Source organism: Jatropha curcas, chromosome 9 (genome assembly GCF_041381405.1).
Source record: "Jatropha curcas cultivar XTBG-Jc1 chromosome 9, XTBG_Jcur_1.0, whole genome shotgun sequence".
Taxonomy (NCBI): Eukaryota; Viridiplantae; Streptophyta; class Magnoliopsida; order Malpighiales; family Euphorbiaceae; genus Jatropha; species Jatropha curcas.
The window spans coordinates 21,930,385-21,945,008 of NC_143159.1; the positions used below are offsets into that span (position 1 = coordinate 21,930,385).

General features: G+C 34.0%; 1 protein-coding gene across 1 annotated transcript; it reads right to left on the minus strand.

Annotated features, from left to right (window-relative positions):
- Positions 1-10,858: 10,858 nt before the first annotated feature.
- On the minus strand, positions 10,859-14,313 carry LOC105645417 (uncharacterized). The gene is made up of 2 exons (XM_089725588.1): positions 11,626-14,313; positions 10,859-11,474 (listed from the first exon to the last, which is right to left on the minus strand). Exons 1-2 carry the CDS (start codon positions 14,288-14,290, stop codon positions 11,074-11,076), a joined length of 3,066 nt encoding a protein of 1,021 aa, XP_089581714.1. The 5' UTR covers positions 14,291-14,313; the 3' UTR covers positions 10,859-11,073.
- Between the last annotated feature and the right edge of the window lie 311 nt (positions 14,314-14,624).

Here is a 14,624-nt window from a genome sequence, read left to right on the forward strand (position 1 = left end):
GAAATACATGCATAATGAAAATCTGACACTCAACTTACCTCATTTGATTGATTGTTCTAGATTTTGTGAAGTACGTTAGCTTGGGAAATTGAAAATTCACCCTTTTCGAAAAACCAATCATGGAGATTTAATGAAAAATTGCAGTTGATACATTCAGATGTGTATGGACCCATGAGCACACCCTCCTTGAATGGCAGTAGATTTTTCATTTTGTTCATTGATGAATTGAGTAGAATGTGTTGGTGTATTTTATGAAATACAAGTCAGAAGTTTTTGATGTCTTTGTTAAATTTAAAGTTTTAATTGAGAAGCAATATGGAAGTGAAATCAAAATACTCAGGTCTGATATTGGGACTGAGTATACTTCTGATAAATTCAACAAATTTTGTGAAGAATTTGGCATTCAGCATCAAATCACAGTACCATACACTCAAAAAAATGGGGTGTGTGAGAGGAAGAATGGACTTGTGATGGAGATGGAAAGATGTCTATTGTGAGAAAAAAAATGCCAAAGAAGTTCTGGGCAGAAGCTGTCAATACAGCTATTTATTTATTAAACATGTTATCAACTAAAGCTTTAAATGGAATGACTCCTTTTGAAGCCTGGTATGGAAGCAAAACTTCAATGGAACATCTTAAAGTGTTTGGATGCATTTGTTATGCATATGTACATGAAGCTAAAAGAGACAAACTTGCATCAAAAGTTGTCATTGGTGTATTTCTTAGGTACAACAACAATGTAAAGGGTTATAGAGTTTATGATGTTAAAGCTCAGAAAATCTTTGTTAGTAGAAATTTGAAATTTGATGAACAAGTCATTTGAGACTGGAATTTGGAAGATGGTAGGGTTCATAAATAAATCTCAAACCATGAGATTGCACTTCAAGAACCAAATGCTATACAATCAGATTCTGACTTAAAATCGGAAAGTGTAAGGGATACAAGAACATTAACAAATGCATATAGTAGATGCAATGTAATTATGATTGATCCTATCAATTTTCAACAAGCAGCAAATTACAAAGATTGGATAGAAGCAACGAAGGAAGAATTAAAGATGATAGAAAAGAATCAGACATGTGGGAACTTATGAGTAGACCAAAAAATAAGAAAATCATTAGAGTGAAGTGGATTTATAAAACTAAACTGAATGCAGATGGTTCTGTCAATAAATTGAAAGCAAGGCTGGTAGTGAAAGGTCATTCTCAAGAATATGGAGTGGATTATTCGGATACATTTGTTCCGGTAGCCAAATTTGACACCATTAGACTTTTGATAGCACTTGCAGCTCAAAATTCTTAAAAAATCTTTGAAATGGACGTGAAATCAGCTTTTCTCAATGGCCATTTGAAGGAGCAGATATACAACGAGCAACCTGAGGGGTTTGTTTGTCAAAGGAAGAGAGAATGATGTTTATTTGTTAAAAAAGGCTCTACATGGATTGAAACAAGCTCCTAAAGCTTGGTATAGTAGAATTGATAATTATTTACTAAGATTGGGATTTGAAAGGAGTTTTAGTGAAGCTACGTTATATGTTAAAGGCAGTTCAAATTAATTACTTATTGTTTCCTTATATGTAGATGATCTTTTGGCCACCGGTAGCAGCAAAGTTCTTATTAATGCTTTTAAGGAGGAGATGCAAAAAGTATTTGATATGACACATCTGGGTAAAATGCACTATCTTTTGGGAATGAAGATTTATCAAATGCAATAAGGGATTTTTATTTGTCAAAACAAATATGCTTGGGAAATTTTGAAGAAATCAGAATGTCGAAGTGTAAATTTGTTAGCACTGCTCTAGCCCAAAATATAAAAATTATATAGAGATGATGGCTCTGATTTAGTAGATGCAAGTGTTTATAGAAGCATTGTGGGAAGTTTGTTGTATCTTATTGCAATAAGACCAGATTTGATGTTTGTTGCAATCCTGTTGTCCATATTCGTGCTAAAACAAAGTAAAATCCACTTCACAACTACTAAAAGAGTCCTTAGATATGTAAAAGGGACTGCAGATTTTGGAATTTGGTATCAGAAAACAAAAGATGCAAAGTTGGTTGGTTACTCAGATAGCAATTGGGCTGGCTCTGTGCATGATATGAAGAGCACTTCTAGATTTTTTTTTTCTCATTTGGATCAGAAGCTATCAGTTGGAATTCAAAAAAAAAAAAAAAAAGATACCATAGCTTAATCAACATTAGAGGCAGACTACATATCTATTACTGCTACTGTAAATCAAGCAATTTGGTTCAGAAAAGTGGTGAAAGATTTGAAGTTTGAGCAAAAATGTGTTACTGAAATCTTATGTGACAACCAATCTGCTGTAGCCATGGTAAAAAATCCAGTTTTCCATGGAAAAAAAAACATATAAAGATCAAGTACCATTTTGTTATAGAGGCTGAGAAAGAAGAAGAAGTAAAATTGGTCCACTGCAACTCAAAGATGCAAGTTGCTGATATTATGAAAAAAGCAATACCAAAAGAAAGATTTGGCAAATTGAGAAGTAATCTTTCAGTTTGTAACCGAAGTGCCAAAGAGGAGTGTTAGAAGTTACAGATGACACTTAGATTATGCTAAATTGTTACTGTTGAATGAATATTTTTTTGTACTTTTGTATGTATTCAGGAGCTCGTTGCTGTTAGACAAAATTATGTAATCAGCTCTTTTGTTTTAGCTTTATGTGTAATCAAGTTTGAAATTTGATTAGTTAAAAATTCAAATTTCAAATTTGAGTGAATCAAATCCTTTGTTATATAATCTCTTTTGTATTCAACTTTGTGGATAAGGAAAAACCACGCTATTTTCCCGTCTCTATTCTCCAAGTTCTGCAATTTTCTTCTCTTTTAATTAACAGTTAAAGATTACTCTGTAAAACTGATGGAGATTGTTAATCAAATTAGCCTTCATGGTGAGGTTTTTCAAACCAAAAGGTAGTGGAGAGCTCTGGCTGAATATCTTATGTACCAGGAATATCATGATAAGTCTTCTCGATAAGTTTGAGTCTAAAATTTTAGCTATTGAAGAATCATGTGACTTGAGATCTAAGCTACAAGCTCAAGAATAAAGAGTCTCAATGAGGTCTGAAGAAGTTAATCAGGGAGACTTCTAAACTTTCCAAGCTTTTCAAGTGAAGTACGAAGGAAAATCTTCTTTAAATTTAATGAGAATGAAATCGAAAGCAAAGATGGTAGTGGGAAGAGAAGATTTCCATCTTATAGTACATATGGGAAGACAAACCATACAAAGGACAGATGTTAGGAAAAAGTTTCAATATCACTTTTGTAAGAAGCAAGGCCACATTCAAAGATTTTGCAAAGCATAGCAAAATCAATCACAATAACAACCTGCTCAACAAGCCAATTTCAGTGAAGAAAAACAAGAATTTGAAGAATCTTTTTCTTTTTTCTTTTTTTTTTTTTTTGTTTTTGCTTCTCAAGCCTATGAGTCACTAGAGAAATACATTTGGAACGTTGATAGTGATTGTACATATCACATGGCCAAAGATGAAAGTTTTTTCATTTCTTTGGATAGACGTGTCAAGAAAAAAGTGAGGATGGGAGATGGGAAAATTATTCAAGCTGAAGGAAAAAGTTCAATCGAACTTCAAACAATGAAAGGTAATATACTTATTTCTGATGTTCTCCTCATTCCAAAGCTTGATCAAAATCTTTAAGTGTTGCACAACTAGTAAATGAGGGGTATTCTGTTTAGAAGAGCTTGTTGTGTTATTTATGATTCGCATGATTCAAAGATCGTTGAAGTGAGTTTGAGAAATAATAGTTTTATTTTAAAACTAAAAAATGATAAACTTTATGCTGAGATTGATGGCAGAAATGATTGTGGTAGTGATAAAAATGAAAAGAAAAATCAAGAACAGAATAGTAAATCAACAGGTGCTGAAATAAAAGAGGGGCAATCAAAATAGGTATTTGTGATTCTATATTTAATGTTAAAATATCAAATTTTAAATATTGTTGTAATGAAATTAAAGAGGAGCTCAAGAAGGTTAAATCAACTACAAATGTTAGAAGGTTGATATGTCTTAAGAGGAAATTATGTTGTCTGGTCGAAGAAAAATTTAGCAGAGCAAGTTGAAAATTATCATATTTTTTTGCAGCAATAATTCTTTTATTTCAGTTCCAAGATATTATTTTCAGCATGGGAGAGTTAAGCAAATTCATGTTAAATTCATCCATTTAAAAAAGCTAAGAAGAACCATTTTGTGGAGCTAATTCCTTATAAGTTTGATGATTCAGGTCCAAGTTTGAAGTGGATGAGAGGGTGTTTTAGAGTCTTCAAGAAAAATCTCAAGGAGTCTTGGGATATTGAGATTTTTCTAGAACATTTGATATCACTTTTTTTTTTTGCAATCCTAAATTTTTAAAAGGCAATGATTGTTAGGCGAAGTATGAGTCTTTCTTTTATTTAAGGAGATTTGGTATAAAAGATATGTTAGGTTGATGTAGTAGTTATGAACCATAACTCTTGTAAGCTTACTACTGTTATATAAAACATAACTAATGAATGAATAATGCATTTGTGGTGGTACATTTATTTTTTTAATGTGGTTAAGTGTAAGGTAGAGAATCCTTTGTTTTTTCTTTAAAAGTTGTTGGATTTGTTTGTTGTGTTTGTAATAGAGAAATTCCAACACTAATTATATTTTAAAGGTAATTGGTTGTAATTTTTATGAATAAGTTATAAAATTTCAAAGAAACTTCAAAAATTTAGATTTTGGATTACTTATTTGGAACCAAAAATTACAAAATAAATAAATTAGTATCACAATATTAATGTATTTGATAAAAACCTAGGAACTATAGGGTAACTACCCTTTATGTTTTTAAAACAGTTGCTCTGAAGAGTTCTGTATACGATATTCTCAGAAATTGGTACTGAAATGATGATATAGAAAGACTAATCTTGCTAGAATTATTTTGCAATACCAAACAATTAAAAAACATATAAAAAATCCAAAAATATTAGAACTATTACTTTCAGTATAATGGATACTTAATTCATGGAGTTGGGGAAATATAGAAGGGAAGCTTGAATTCAACAATACCTCTATAGAGATAATTATTTCATAGTACTGAAACTACACTTGTGTTTAGAAAGACTCCACATTTTGAAACCTCTTTTTGTAGTTGGTTGAAAGATTTCAAATAGCTTAACTCTTTGAGGTTGGTTAATGAATTTGAAATTTTCCTTGAAAATCATCAAAACCTAAATGATTCACACAAATATAAGAACATAGTATGGCAAAATGAAGAAGCTGAAATATTATTGCTCAATCAAGAGAAAGAATAAACAAAAGAAAACTGAAGTGCTCTATGCATTGATGCTCTTGAGATACACTTCTATTTAAATTAGAAAACTTAAACTTTCTAAAAAAACTCAACTGATTCCACTAGTGGAGCTAATGAGGCTCATATTTTATTCCCACAAATAAAGGACCAACACTACTAACTTTACTTTTGGTAAAGAGAAACAAATCTTAGACCCATTCAAAACACAACAATAAGTTTCACTAATTTGTGATACTCTCCTTTAGTGCAAACTTACTATTACTAACGCCAATAACTTCATGAAATCCTCCAAATTTAGTTTTGGCAAGAGCTTTAGTGAAGATTTCAGCTACTTGTTCTTCTATTCCTATGTTCTACAGCTTAGTGTCTTGAGTTAGCACCTTCTCACGAATAAAGTGAAAATGAGTTTCAATGTGTTTTGTGCAAGCATGAAACACTGGATTTGCAACAACCTTTATTGCACTTTCACTATCACAATAAATGAGAATCGAATGGTTGGAAGTGGAGACCATTTCCTGAATAAGTCTCTTAAGCCATAAACATTCTTGAGTAGCCATAGTAACTGCCATATACTCTGCTTCATAACTTGAAAGAGCCATAATAACTTGTTTTTGCCTATAGCGTAAAATTATAGCAAAACATGTAGTAAAACAGAATCCTGTTGCGGAACATCTGTCATTTACATCACTAGCCCAATCTGCATCTACCAAGCCACTCAATGAAAATGGCAACTGCTTGTACATTAATCCATAACATTGAGTGCCTTTTACATAGCGAAGAATCTTTTTCACTGCAATTAAGTGTCCTTCACATGGTTGATCCATAAACTGAAAAATAACTCCAACAGAATACGCAATATCAGGTCTTGTGATAGTTATATAGAATGAACTACCAACAATTTGTCGAAAAACTGTTGCATTCTCTAGTAGTTTCCCATCAATTTTTGATAACTTTAGGCAAGACTCCATAGGAGTGGTCATTGCTTTTGACTACACCATACGAAACCATTGGATAAGCTTACTGCATATCCTTTTTGAGAGACAAAATACCCACCAAAATTTTCAATTTCCAAACCAAGAAAACAATGAGCTTCACCCAAAATTTTCATTTCAAAACGAATAGACAAATCCTCCTGAAGATTATCAATTTCAACATTATTATCACCCGTGATAATCATATCATCCACATAATAAGAGTAAAGTGCACATAGTGGATGCTTTCTTCATAAGTAAACTTTGGTCAAGATTTGAAGATTTGAAACCTCAAAAATAAAGGTACTGAGCAATCTTTCCATACCAAACACGTGGAGCTTGCTTGAGGTCGTAGATTGCTTTCTTGAGTAGGCACATGTGATTTGGAAACTCCTTTGAAACGAAACCATAAGATTGTTCCATAAAGATATTATGATCCATCTCCCCATAAAGAATTGCTTTTCTTATATCTAATTGCCATAGTTTCCAGCCTCTGTTAGTGGCCAAAGAAAATAACTGTTTGAATTGTTACCATTTTAGCAACACAGCTGAATGTATTGTCATAATCTTGACCATATTTTTTGGGAGAAGCCATGAGCAATAAGATGAGCTTTACACTAGTCAATTTAACCATCAGCCTTTTTCTTTTTGTATCCCTATTTGCAAGTAATTACATCAACATTTATCGGTTTTGATACAAGCTCCTATGTGAAATTCTTGTTTAAGGCTAAAATTTCTTCTTTTGTTGCTTCTTCCCTTTCAAAAATTTCCTTCACTTCATTATAGGATTCTGGCTCATCTTCATGTAAATCTTCCATGAAAAAAGAAAACAAAACAGAGAATTGATTTGATTGAACTTCAAAATCAGCTAGGTAATTTGGTTGCTTTCTTTGTCTTGTTGATCTTCGTAGGACAACATCAGTAACTTCATGTATTTGAATTGTTCTTAAGATGAAGAAGTAGTTCTCCCTGCATTTTTAGGTGTAGAATCTTTAAGAAACAATGGAAGATTAATAATACTTCTGTCTTTAACTTCATTAGACTTGTAGGATGAAATTTCATCAAATACCACATCACGGGAAACAACCACCTTCTTTGTTTCTGGATCCATACATCTCCAACCTTTTCTATGAGTATCATAGCCAACAAAAATATAACGTCTAGCCTTTGGATCAAGTTCAGTTTGATTATCTTTTAATTTGTGAACATAATAAACAGACCAAAAAACTCAAAAATAGCTCACATTGGGTTTCTGATGATAGATTAATTCAAAAGGAGACGAATCATTCCCTAATCATGGTGGCAACTGATTCATGACATGATATGCAATATGAAAAGTTGCATCCCATAACTCCCTTAAAAGATTCTTTTCATGTAACCAAGACAAGCACACAAATGTTAAATGAGCTAACTTACGTTCAACAACTCCAATTTTATTGCGGAGTGTCTGGACAAGTCATTTGTCGTTGACTCTCGTGTTCCCTACAATATTCCATAAAATAATTAAATAGAAATTCTCCTCCATTATCATTGCATAAGCACTCAGCTAGTAGCTCGAGCTCTTTCTCCATATCTTGCTTAAACTGAATAAATTTGGAGAAAGCCTCACTTTTGTGTTCCAGGAAATAAACCCAAGTAAATCAAGAAAAATCATCAATAATCAACATCATATAAAGAGAACTTGTGTAACTAGGTGTTCTTGTTAGCCCCAAAAGGTCTGAGTGAACTAATGCCAACGCCGCGGATACTCTATTCTTTGAATTTGAAAAAAGGGAGATGATGGGATTTTCCATATTGGCAACCCTAACAAATCTCATCATAGTGAAAGTCTCTAAAAATAGGGATACCATCAAATTGCTTGGTGGAGATTTTTTGCAATAGCTAATAACCAATATGACCTAAACGAGCATGCTAGATGTTGAACTTGTAACCTAACCTACCTTTTTAACACATGCATCATTTGTAGCCAAAACATATAGAGATTTCTTTCTTTTTCCTGTAAACAAAACATCAGCTTCAATATGCTTCAAATTTGTAAGAACTTGAAAATCATTGGGACCAAAAAGGACATACCTTCCTAAGTTCGTTATTTGAGAAACTGAAGCCATATTCTTTTTCAAGCATGGGACATGATAGAGATCCTTGAGAAATATGCCTCCATTATTTGAGTCACCTTCTTTTATTACAGGATGTCAAGAATTATCTACTACTACAATGACCTTCTTCCTAGCATCATTAGCTATTGCATGATGAGAACACCTGAAATCCATGATCCATTCTTTGTTGTAGCCAATAAAACATTGGAATTTGTAAGTGCATTGGTCTGGTGCAAAACAGAAGTCATGTTTGTTGCATGATTAATAACATTGATAGATAAGCATTTCTCCGGGTTTAGTTAAGGATTCAACACTTTCTTATGCAATATTTGTTGTTATTTCTTATAATTTAACTCAAAAATTTGACTGTATATGGCCTGGTTTTCCACATTGATCATATGCCACCTTTACCCGACAATCTCATTTGATGTGTCCTAGCTTTTCACACCTATAATAAACTCAAGAATTTCCTTTGGACTACTCCTGATTCTTATCTGCTGTAGAGTGCTTGGAGGAGAAACTCTTTTTCCTCTGGTCTTTAATGTAAAGAACATCCTCTGTTTGAGGAAGAGGCTTGTTAATGCTTATCATTTGCTAAACTAAAACTTCCTAGTCTAAAAGCAAAATTTCCAACTCAAAAATAAAAGGTTGATTCACCTACCCTTGTATGGAAGACATAAAAGGCATGAACTCTTTTCACATGCCACGAATAAGATATCGATGCAAAAAAATATCCTCAACACAATTTCTTAAAAGAATTTCCTTGAGTTGTTATAGTTAGTTCATTCTCAAGATATTGTAGTCACGCTATATTTTTCTTAGCAAGCAGCTTTTCGAGAGTGTCTTACACTTGCTTTAGCGACTTCATATCCCGAACATAGTTAATAGACTCTTTGCTTACTGATGTCCGTAAAGCAAATAAAGCTTTTTGTGACATCCCGACCCGGCAAAGCGATCCTAAGAGGGCAAGTAGAGCAAAGCTCCTGGCTAGTTTCTAGAATGGCAGGCTAGCTATGAGTAATGGAATGTGGGACACATGAATGAATCGGATCATATATTGGAAAGGGAGAAACTAATCATCAGAGGCACCTTTTGGTGAAATGGCCTTGAGAGTTGGAAGAACTCCAGGGTTAAGCGTGGTCGCTTAACAAAAATTCTAGGATGGGTGATGACTTAGAAAGTTCTATATTTCGCCTATGGGACAAAACTGTGCGAGTCTTGTCAATCCAGTATGGAATGGAATTGGCTTGATCTAAAGCGGACCATTTCTTTGGTAGTTGGAGTCAGGCGTGATAATTAGTATTAGAGTCGAACCCCTCTAGTAGATATATGGTTTGAGTACGAACCATACGGAAGTTGATGGGCCTATGACATCCCGTCCTAGCAAAGCGATCCTAAGAGGGCGGGTAGAGCAAAGCTCCTGGCTATCTTCTAGGATGGCAGGCTAGCTATGGGTAGTGGAATGCAGAACATAGGTATGAATCGCATTATATATCGAAAAGGTGAAAATTATTATCAAAGACACCTTTTGATGGAATGGCTTGGAGAGTTGGAAGAACTCTGGGGTTAAGTATGCTCGCTTAACAGAAATCCTAGGATGGATGACCACCTGGAAAATTTTCCATTTCACCTGCGGGACAAAACCGCATGGGTCTTGCCAATCCAGCATGGGATGGAATTGGCTTGATCCAAAGCAAACAATTCCTCTAGTGGTTGGAGTCAAGCGTGACAGCTTTCCCACACTTGATCTTCCATTTCCACTGCAATTTGGCATTCTAAGGAGTGTCTACTGGAATTGTTGTTTCATCACCAAAGACTAGATCCCACAAATCCTGCTCTTGAAATTAAGCTTCCATGTTTAGTTTTCAATAATTGTAATTTATTCCAGCCAACTTTACTACAGAGATACTAGACAAAGCACTTCTACCCTTCATCTTGATTAAGTAATAATATCAAACACTTGGCAAGCAGCCAAGCTCTGATACCATCACACAAATACAAGATCATAGTACAACAAGATGAAGAAGCTGAAATATTATCGCTCAATCAAGAGAAAGACTCGATCAAGAGAAAGAATAAATAAAAGAAAAATGAAGTGCTCTGTGCATTAATGCTCTTGAGATACACTTCTATTTAAACTAGAAAACTTAAACTTCCTAAAAAAACTCAATTGATTCCACTGGTAGAGCTAATGATGCTCCTATTTTATTTCCACAAATAAAGGACCAATACTACAAACTAACTTTAGTAAAGAGAAACAAATGTTAAACCCATCAAAAAACAGCAATAAGTTTCACTAATTTGTGACAACGGTCACTAGTCACTTTCCTAGAAATCTCCCAAAAACTACTAATAAGACATTTTACAATACTGGAATTGTAGTGAAAATATGGGTAAGATAAGAACGATATTTTAAGTAGCTTTTATTGCACAAGTGTTGGCAATTACTGCAAAGTTTAAAAATGTAATAAAAAGGAAAATTGAATTTTGCTTACTAAAATCAAATTATTTTATTATATTTCAAACATTGCGTTTGAAAATTTAATTCAAAGGATTAAATTCCTCGCATCTTCAACAGTTATGACATGGAGTTTTCTAATATCATATTGAAGTTCATACATGATGGAAAGTAGACATTATTTAACATGCACATCACAAATTTAAATTACGCATTTTTTATATTTTAAAATAAAGCCACTACTAATGGCGAGAAGTACTTGGACCTCCAATTTGGTAGGCATTCCTTCGCTCCTGCTTTAGCCTTGCCTTTAGATAGTTGCCCTTGATCTTCCGCAATTGAGCTATTGCATTTGGCATTTCTATCCTTTCTCCTGGTTGTTCCTTTGAGCATGCAACTCCAATTTTTAGTATAGAAATGATGATGTCTTTCTCAAAACTCCCTCTTCCCTCTTCAGATAGAATTCTTTGATCCACAATATCCATCTTTCTATAAGGCAAAGCTCCCTCAACAAAAGTATGGAGACTTAAATCATCTTTAAAAGCATCATCAGTTGGTTTTTTTCCTGTAAAAATTTCTAATAATATAATCCCATAGCTATATACATCTCCCTCTATTGACATTCTGCCACCCATTCCATAGTCTGCAAATAGACGTAGTATATTAATATAAGACACAATATTTAGATGTATATAGAATTATAATAACAAAATCTAGATAAAACAAGAAATAAATATCATATAGTATTTGCGATTAGTATTTTACAAAATGATTAGATATTAGAAAGTGTATACCTGGAGCAATATAGCCTATAGATCCTTTAATAGTTGACGAGCTGTTGCTCTGATAGGGTTGAACCTCATCAGATATTGTGGAGATAATTTTAGCCAACCCAAAATCTCCAATATGAGCAGTCATCTCCTCATCTAAAAGAACATTACTTGGCTTTAGATCACCATGTATGATTGTTGTTGAGCTTCCATTATGGAGATACTCTAATGCAGTAGCAATATCAATGGCTATGTTTAATCTGTCAATTAATTTCAGATATCTTGATTCTCCTTCTATTCCATTCTGTGCATGTAACCATTTCTCCAAGCTCCCATTGGCCATGAATTTATAGATCAAAGCTTTAAAATCATTACCTTCAAAGTCAATGCTAGAACAAACACTGAGCAGCTTCAAAAGATTTCGATGCCTTATATTTTTGAGAGCTTGGCATTCTGACATGAAACTGTTTGAAGCTCCTCTTCGTTGCAGATTTAACACTTTGATTGCCACTTCTGTTCCTACTTGCTCAAGAAATCCTTTATAGACAGAGCCATAGCTACCAACACCAATTATATATTCTGGAGAGAATCCATTTGTTGCTTTGAAGAGTTCTGCATATGATATTCTCAGAAATTGGTACTGAAATGATGGTATAGAAAGACTCATCTTTCTGGATTTCCTTTTGCAATACCAAATAACTAACAAACACACCAGAAAAGACAGAAATGTTGCGACAACCACTGGGATTGTTACTTTCAGCACAAACGATACTTTATTCTCGGAGTTGCGGGAAAGACAAAAAGGAAGCTTTAATTCAGCAATACCTCCACAGAGACGATTGTTTCCTTGTAGTGAAACTGCACTTGCATTTAGAAAGATTCCACGTTTTGGAACCTCTCCTTGGAATTGGTTGAAAGATAGATTCAAATAGTTCAACTCTTCAAGGTCAGCTAATGAATCTGAAATTTCCCCAGAAAAATTGTTTTGTGAAATATCCAGCTTTTTTAAACCCCGTAAAGCACTAAACTCTTGAGGTATTTTCCCTTCAAATGAATTTTCCTCTAGATGAAGCTCTTCCAAAATGGAACACTTGCTAATAGTGTTTGGAATCGTGCCAGATAATTTATTGTGCGATAAATCCAACTTGACAAGATTTTGCAAGAAACCAACTTCTAATGGAATGGAACCACTAAGCGCATTAGCAGATAAGTCGAGGGAAACTGAAAGAGATGAAAGGCCAATGACCTGTTTGGGTATTGAGCCACTGAGACCATTATGTGATAGATCCAACTGGATCAAATAGTGACAATTACCAAGACTTGGAGGAATGCTTCCCTTCAGATTATTGAACGCTAGGGAGAGCCGACTCAACTTAGATGAATTACCAATTGAAGATGGTATGGCCCCTATTAATTGGTTGCTCTCCAAACTCAGTGTTTCCAACTGTTGAAATTTCTCAAAATTAATATGAATAGGTCCAGTTAGATAATTTCCTGAGAAAAACAAAATTTGCAGGTTGATGAGGTTTTCGACTCCACTAGGAATGGTACCTTGAAACTGATTTCCAGTTAGAGTTAGAACCTGCAACTCTTTTGAGAGATTTGCAATGGAATTGGGTAGAGACCCTCTAAGAAAATTAAATGCTACATTCATCTCTTTAAAATTGGAGCAATTAGTTAGAGAAACAATGAAACCTAAGTCACCTTCTAGTTGATTATAGGAAAATTCTATGTATTGAAGATGTGACAGCTTTCCAAGATCCTTTGGAACCGGACCAGTAAAATGGTTACTATCTAAATCAAAATTTTCAAGGGAGGAAGCATTTAACAGTGAAATTGGAATAGGTCCAGTAAACTTATTAGATCCAAGTAAAAAGACTTTCAGCTTGGGAAGAGTGAGACCTATATTGGAGGGGATACTGCCATGTAATTGATTACCATAAACTACTAGTGTATCAATGCTCGAAATGTTTAAGAGGCCTTGAGGAATTTCACCTGTTAGATTATTCTCGCTAAACATAAAAAATCTCAAGCTCCCAAGGCGAGAGATTTCCTCTGGTGTCTGTCCATGCAATTCATTTGTTGTTAAAGAGATTAGTGAAAGAGATGAGAGATTTCCAATGGAAGGAGGAATCCTCCCTGTGAGCTTATTTTTACCCAAAATTAAAACTTCAAGTTTCAGTAAAGAGCCCAGCTCAGAAGGGATGTTACCTTGCAACTTGTTGACATTGAGATCAACAACCAGAAGGTTTGAGCAACTTGACAAATTTGCTGGTATCTTCCCACTGAATGAGTTGTTGCTGAGTATTAAATAGCCTAGACGGTGCAGATGGACCATTTCTTGTGGGATTTGGCCATAGAAGCTATTATTGTTCAAATCAATCCGCTTGAGAAAAGAAAGATTTCCAATATGTGGTGATAGTGATCCTACCAACCGTTGCGAGTTTAGATTCAAGGCTATGACCCTGTCAGGATGCCTCAGACTGCAAAAAACGCCATGCCAATTGCAGAAATGCAAGGAATCATTCCAAGAACTCAAGACTTGAAATGGATCTTGTTGAATGGCATTTTTGAAGGATATCAAAGCAAGTCTGTCAGTTTCATTTTGAAAGCAAGTGACTGAATTGAAGAAGCAAAAGCACCAGCAGACGAGAGCTGGGATATGATAAAGAGAGCAACTCTGAGACATGCTTTTGGTAAGCAGTAGCTATGGTGTATATGGCTAATTAGTGGCAATTTATAGTAGAGACAACTTAAGACTATCACTTTCAGTACTGTAGGTATAAGTTTGCCACATCTATAATGGAATAAGTGTTTTAATTAAATGTAGAAAATTAATGTGAAGTGCTTGAAAATAAGGTTTGGCAGATAACAAAATTGGAGAAGCGTGTAAGAGAGTGGAAAATGATGGATTATTACATAATATATATATATATATATTGGTAGAACAAAATATATAATTTTAATTTCTGATTAAAGCTTTAATTAATAAAAAAGATTTAAAAAATCATTGACATTACAAG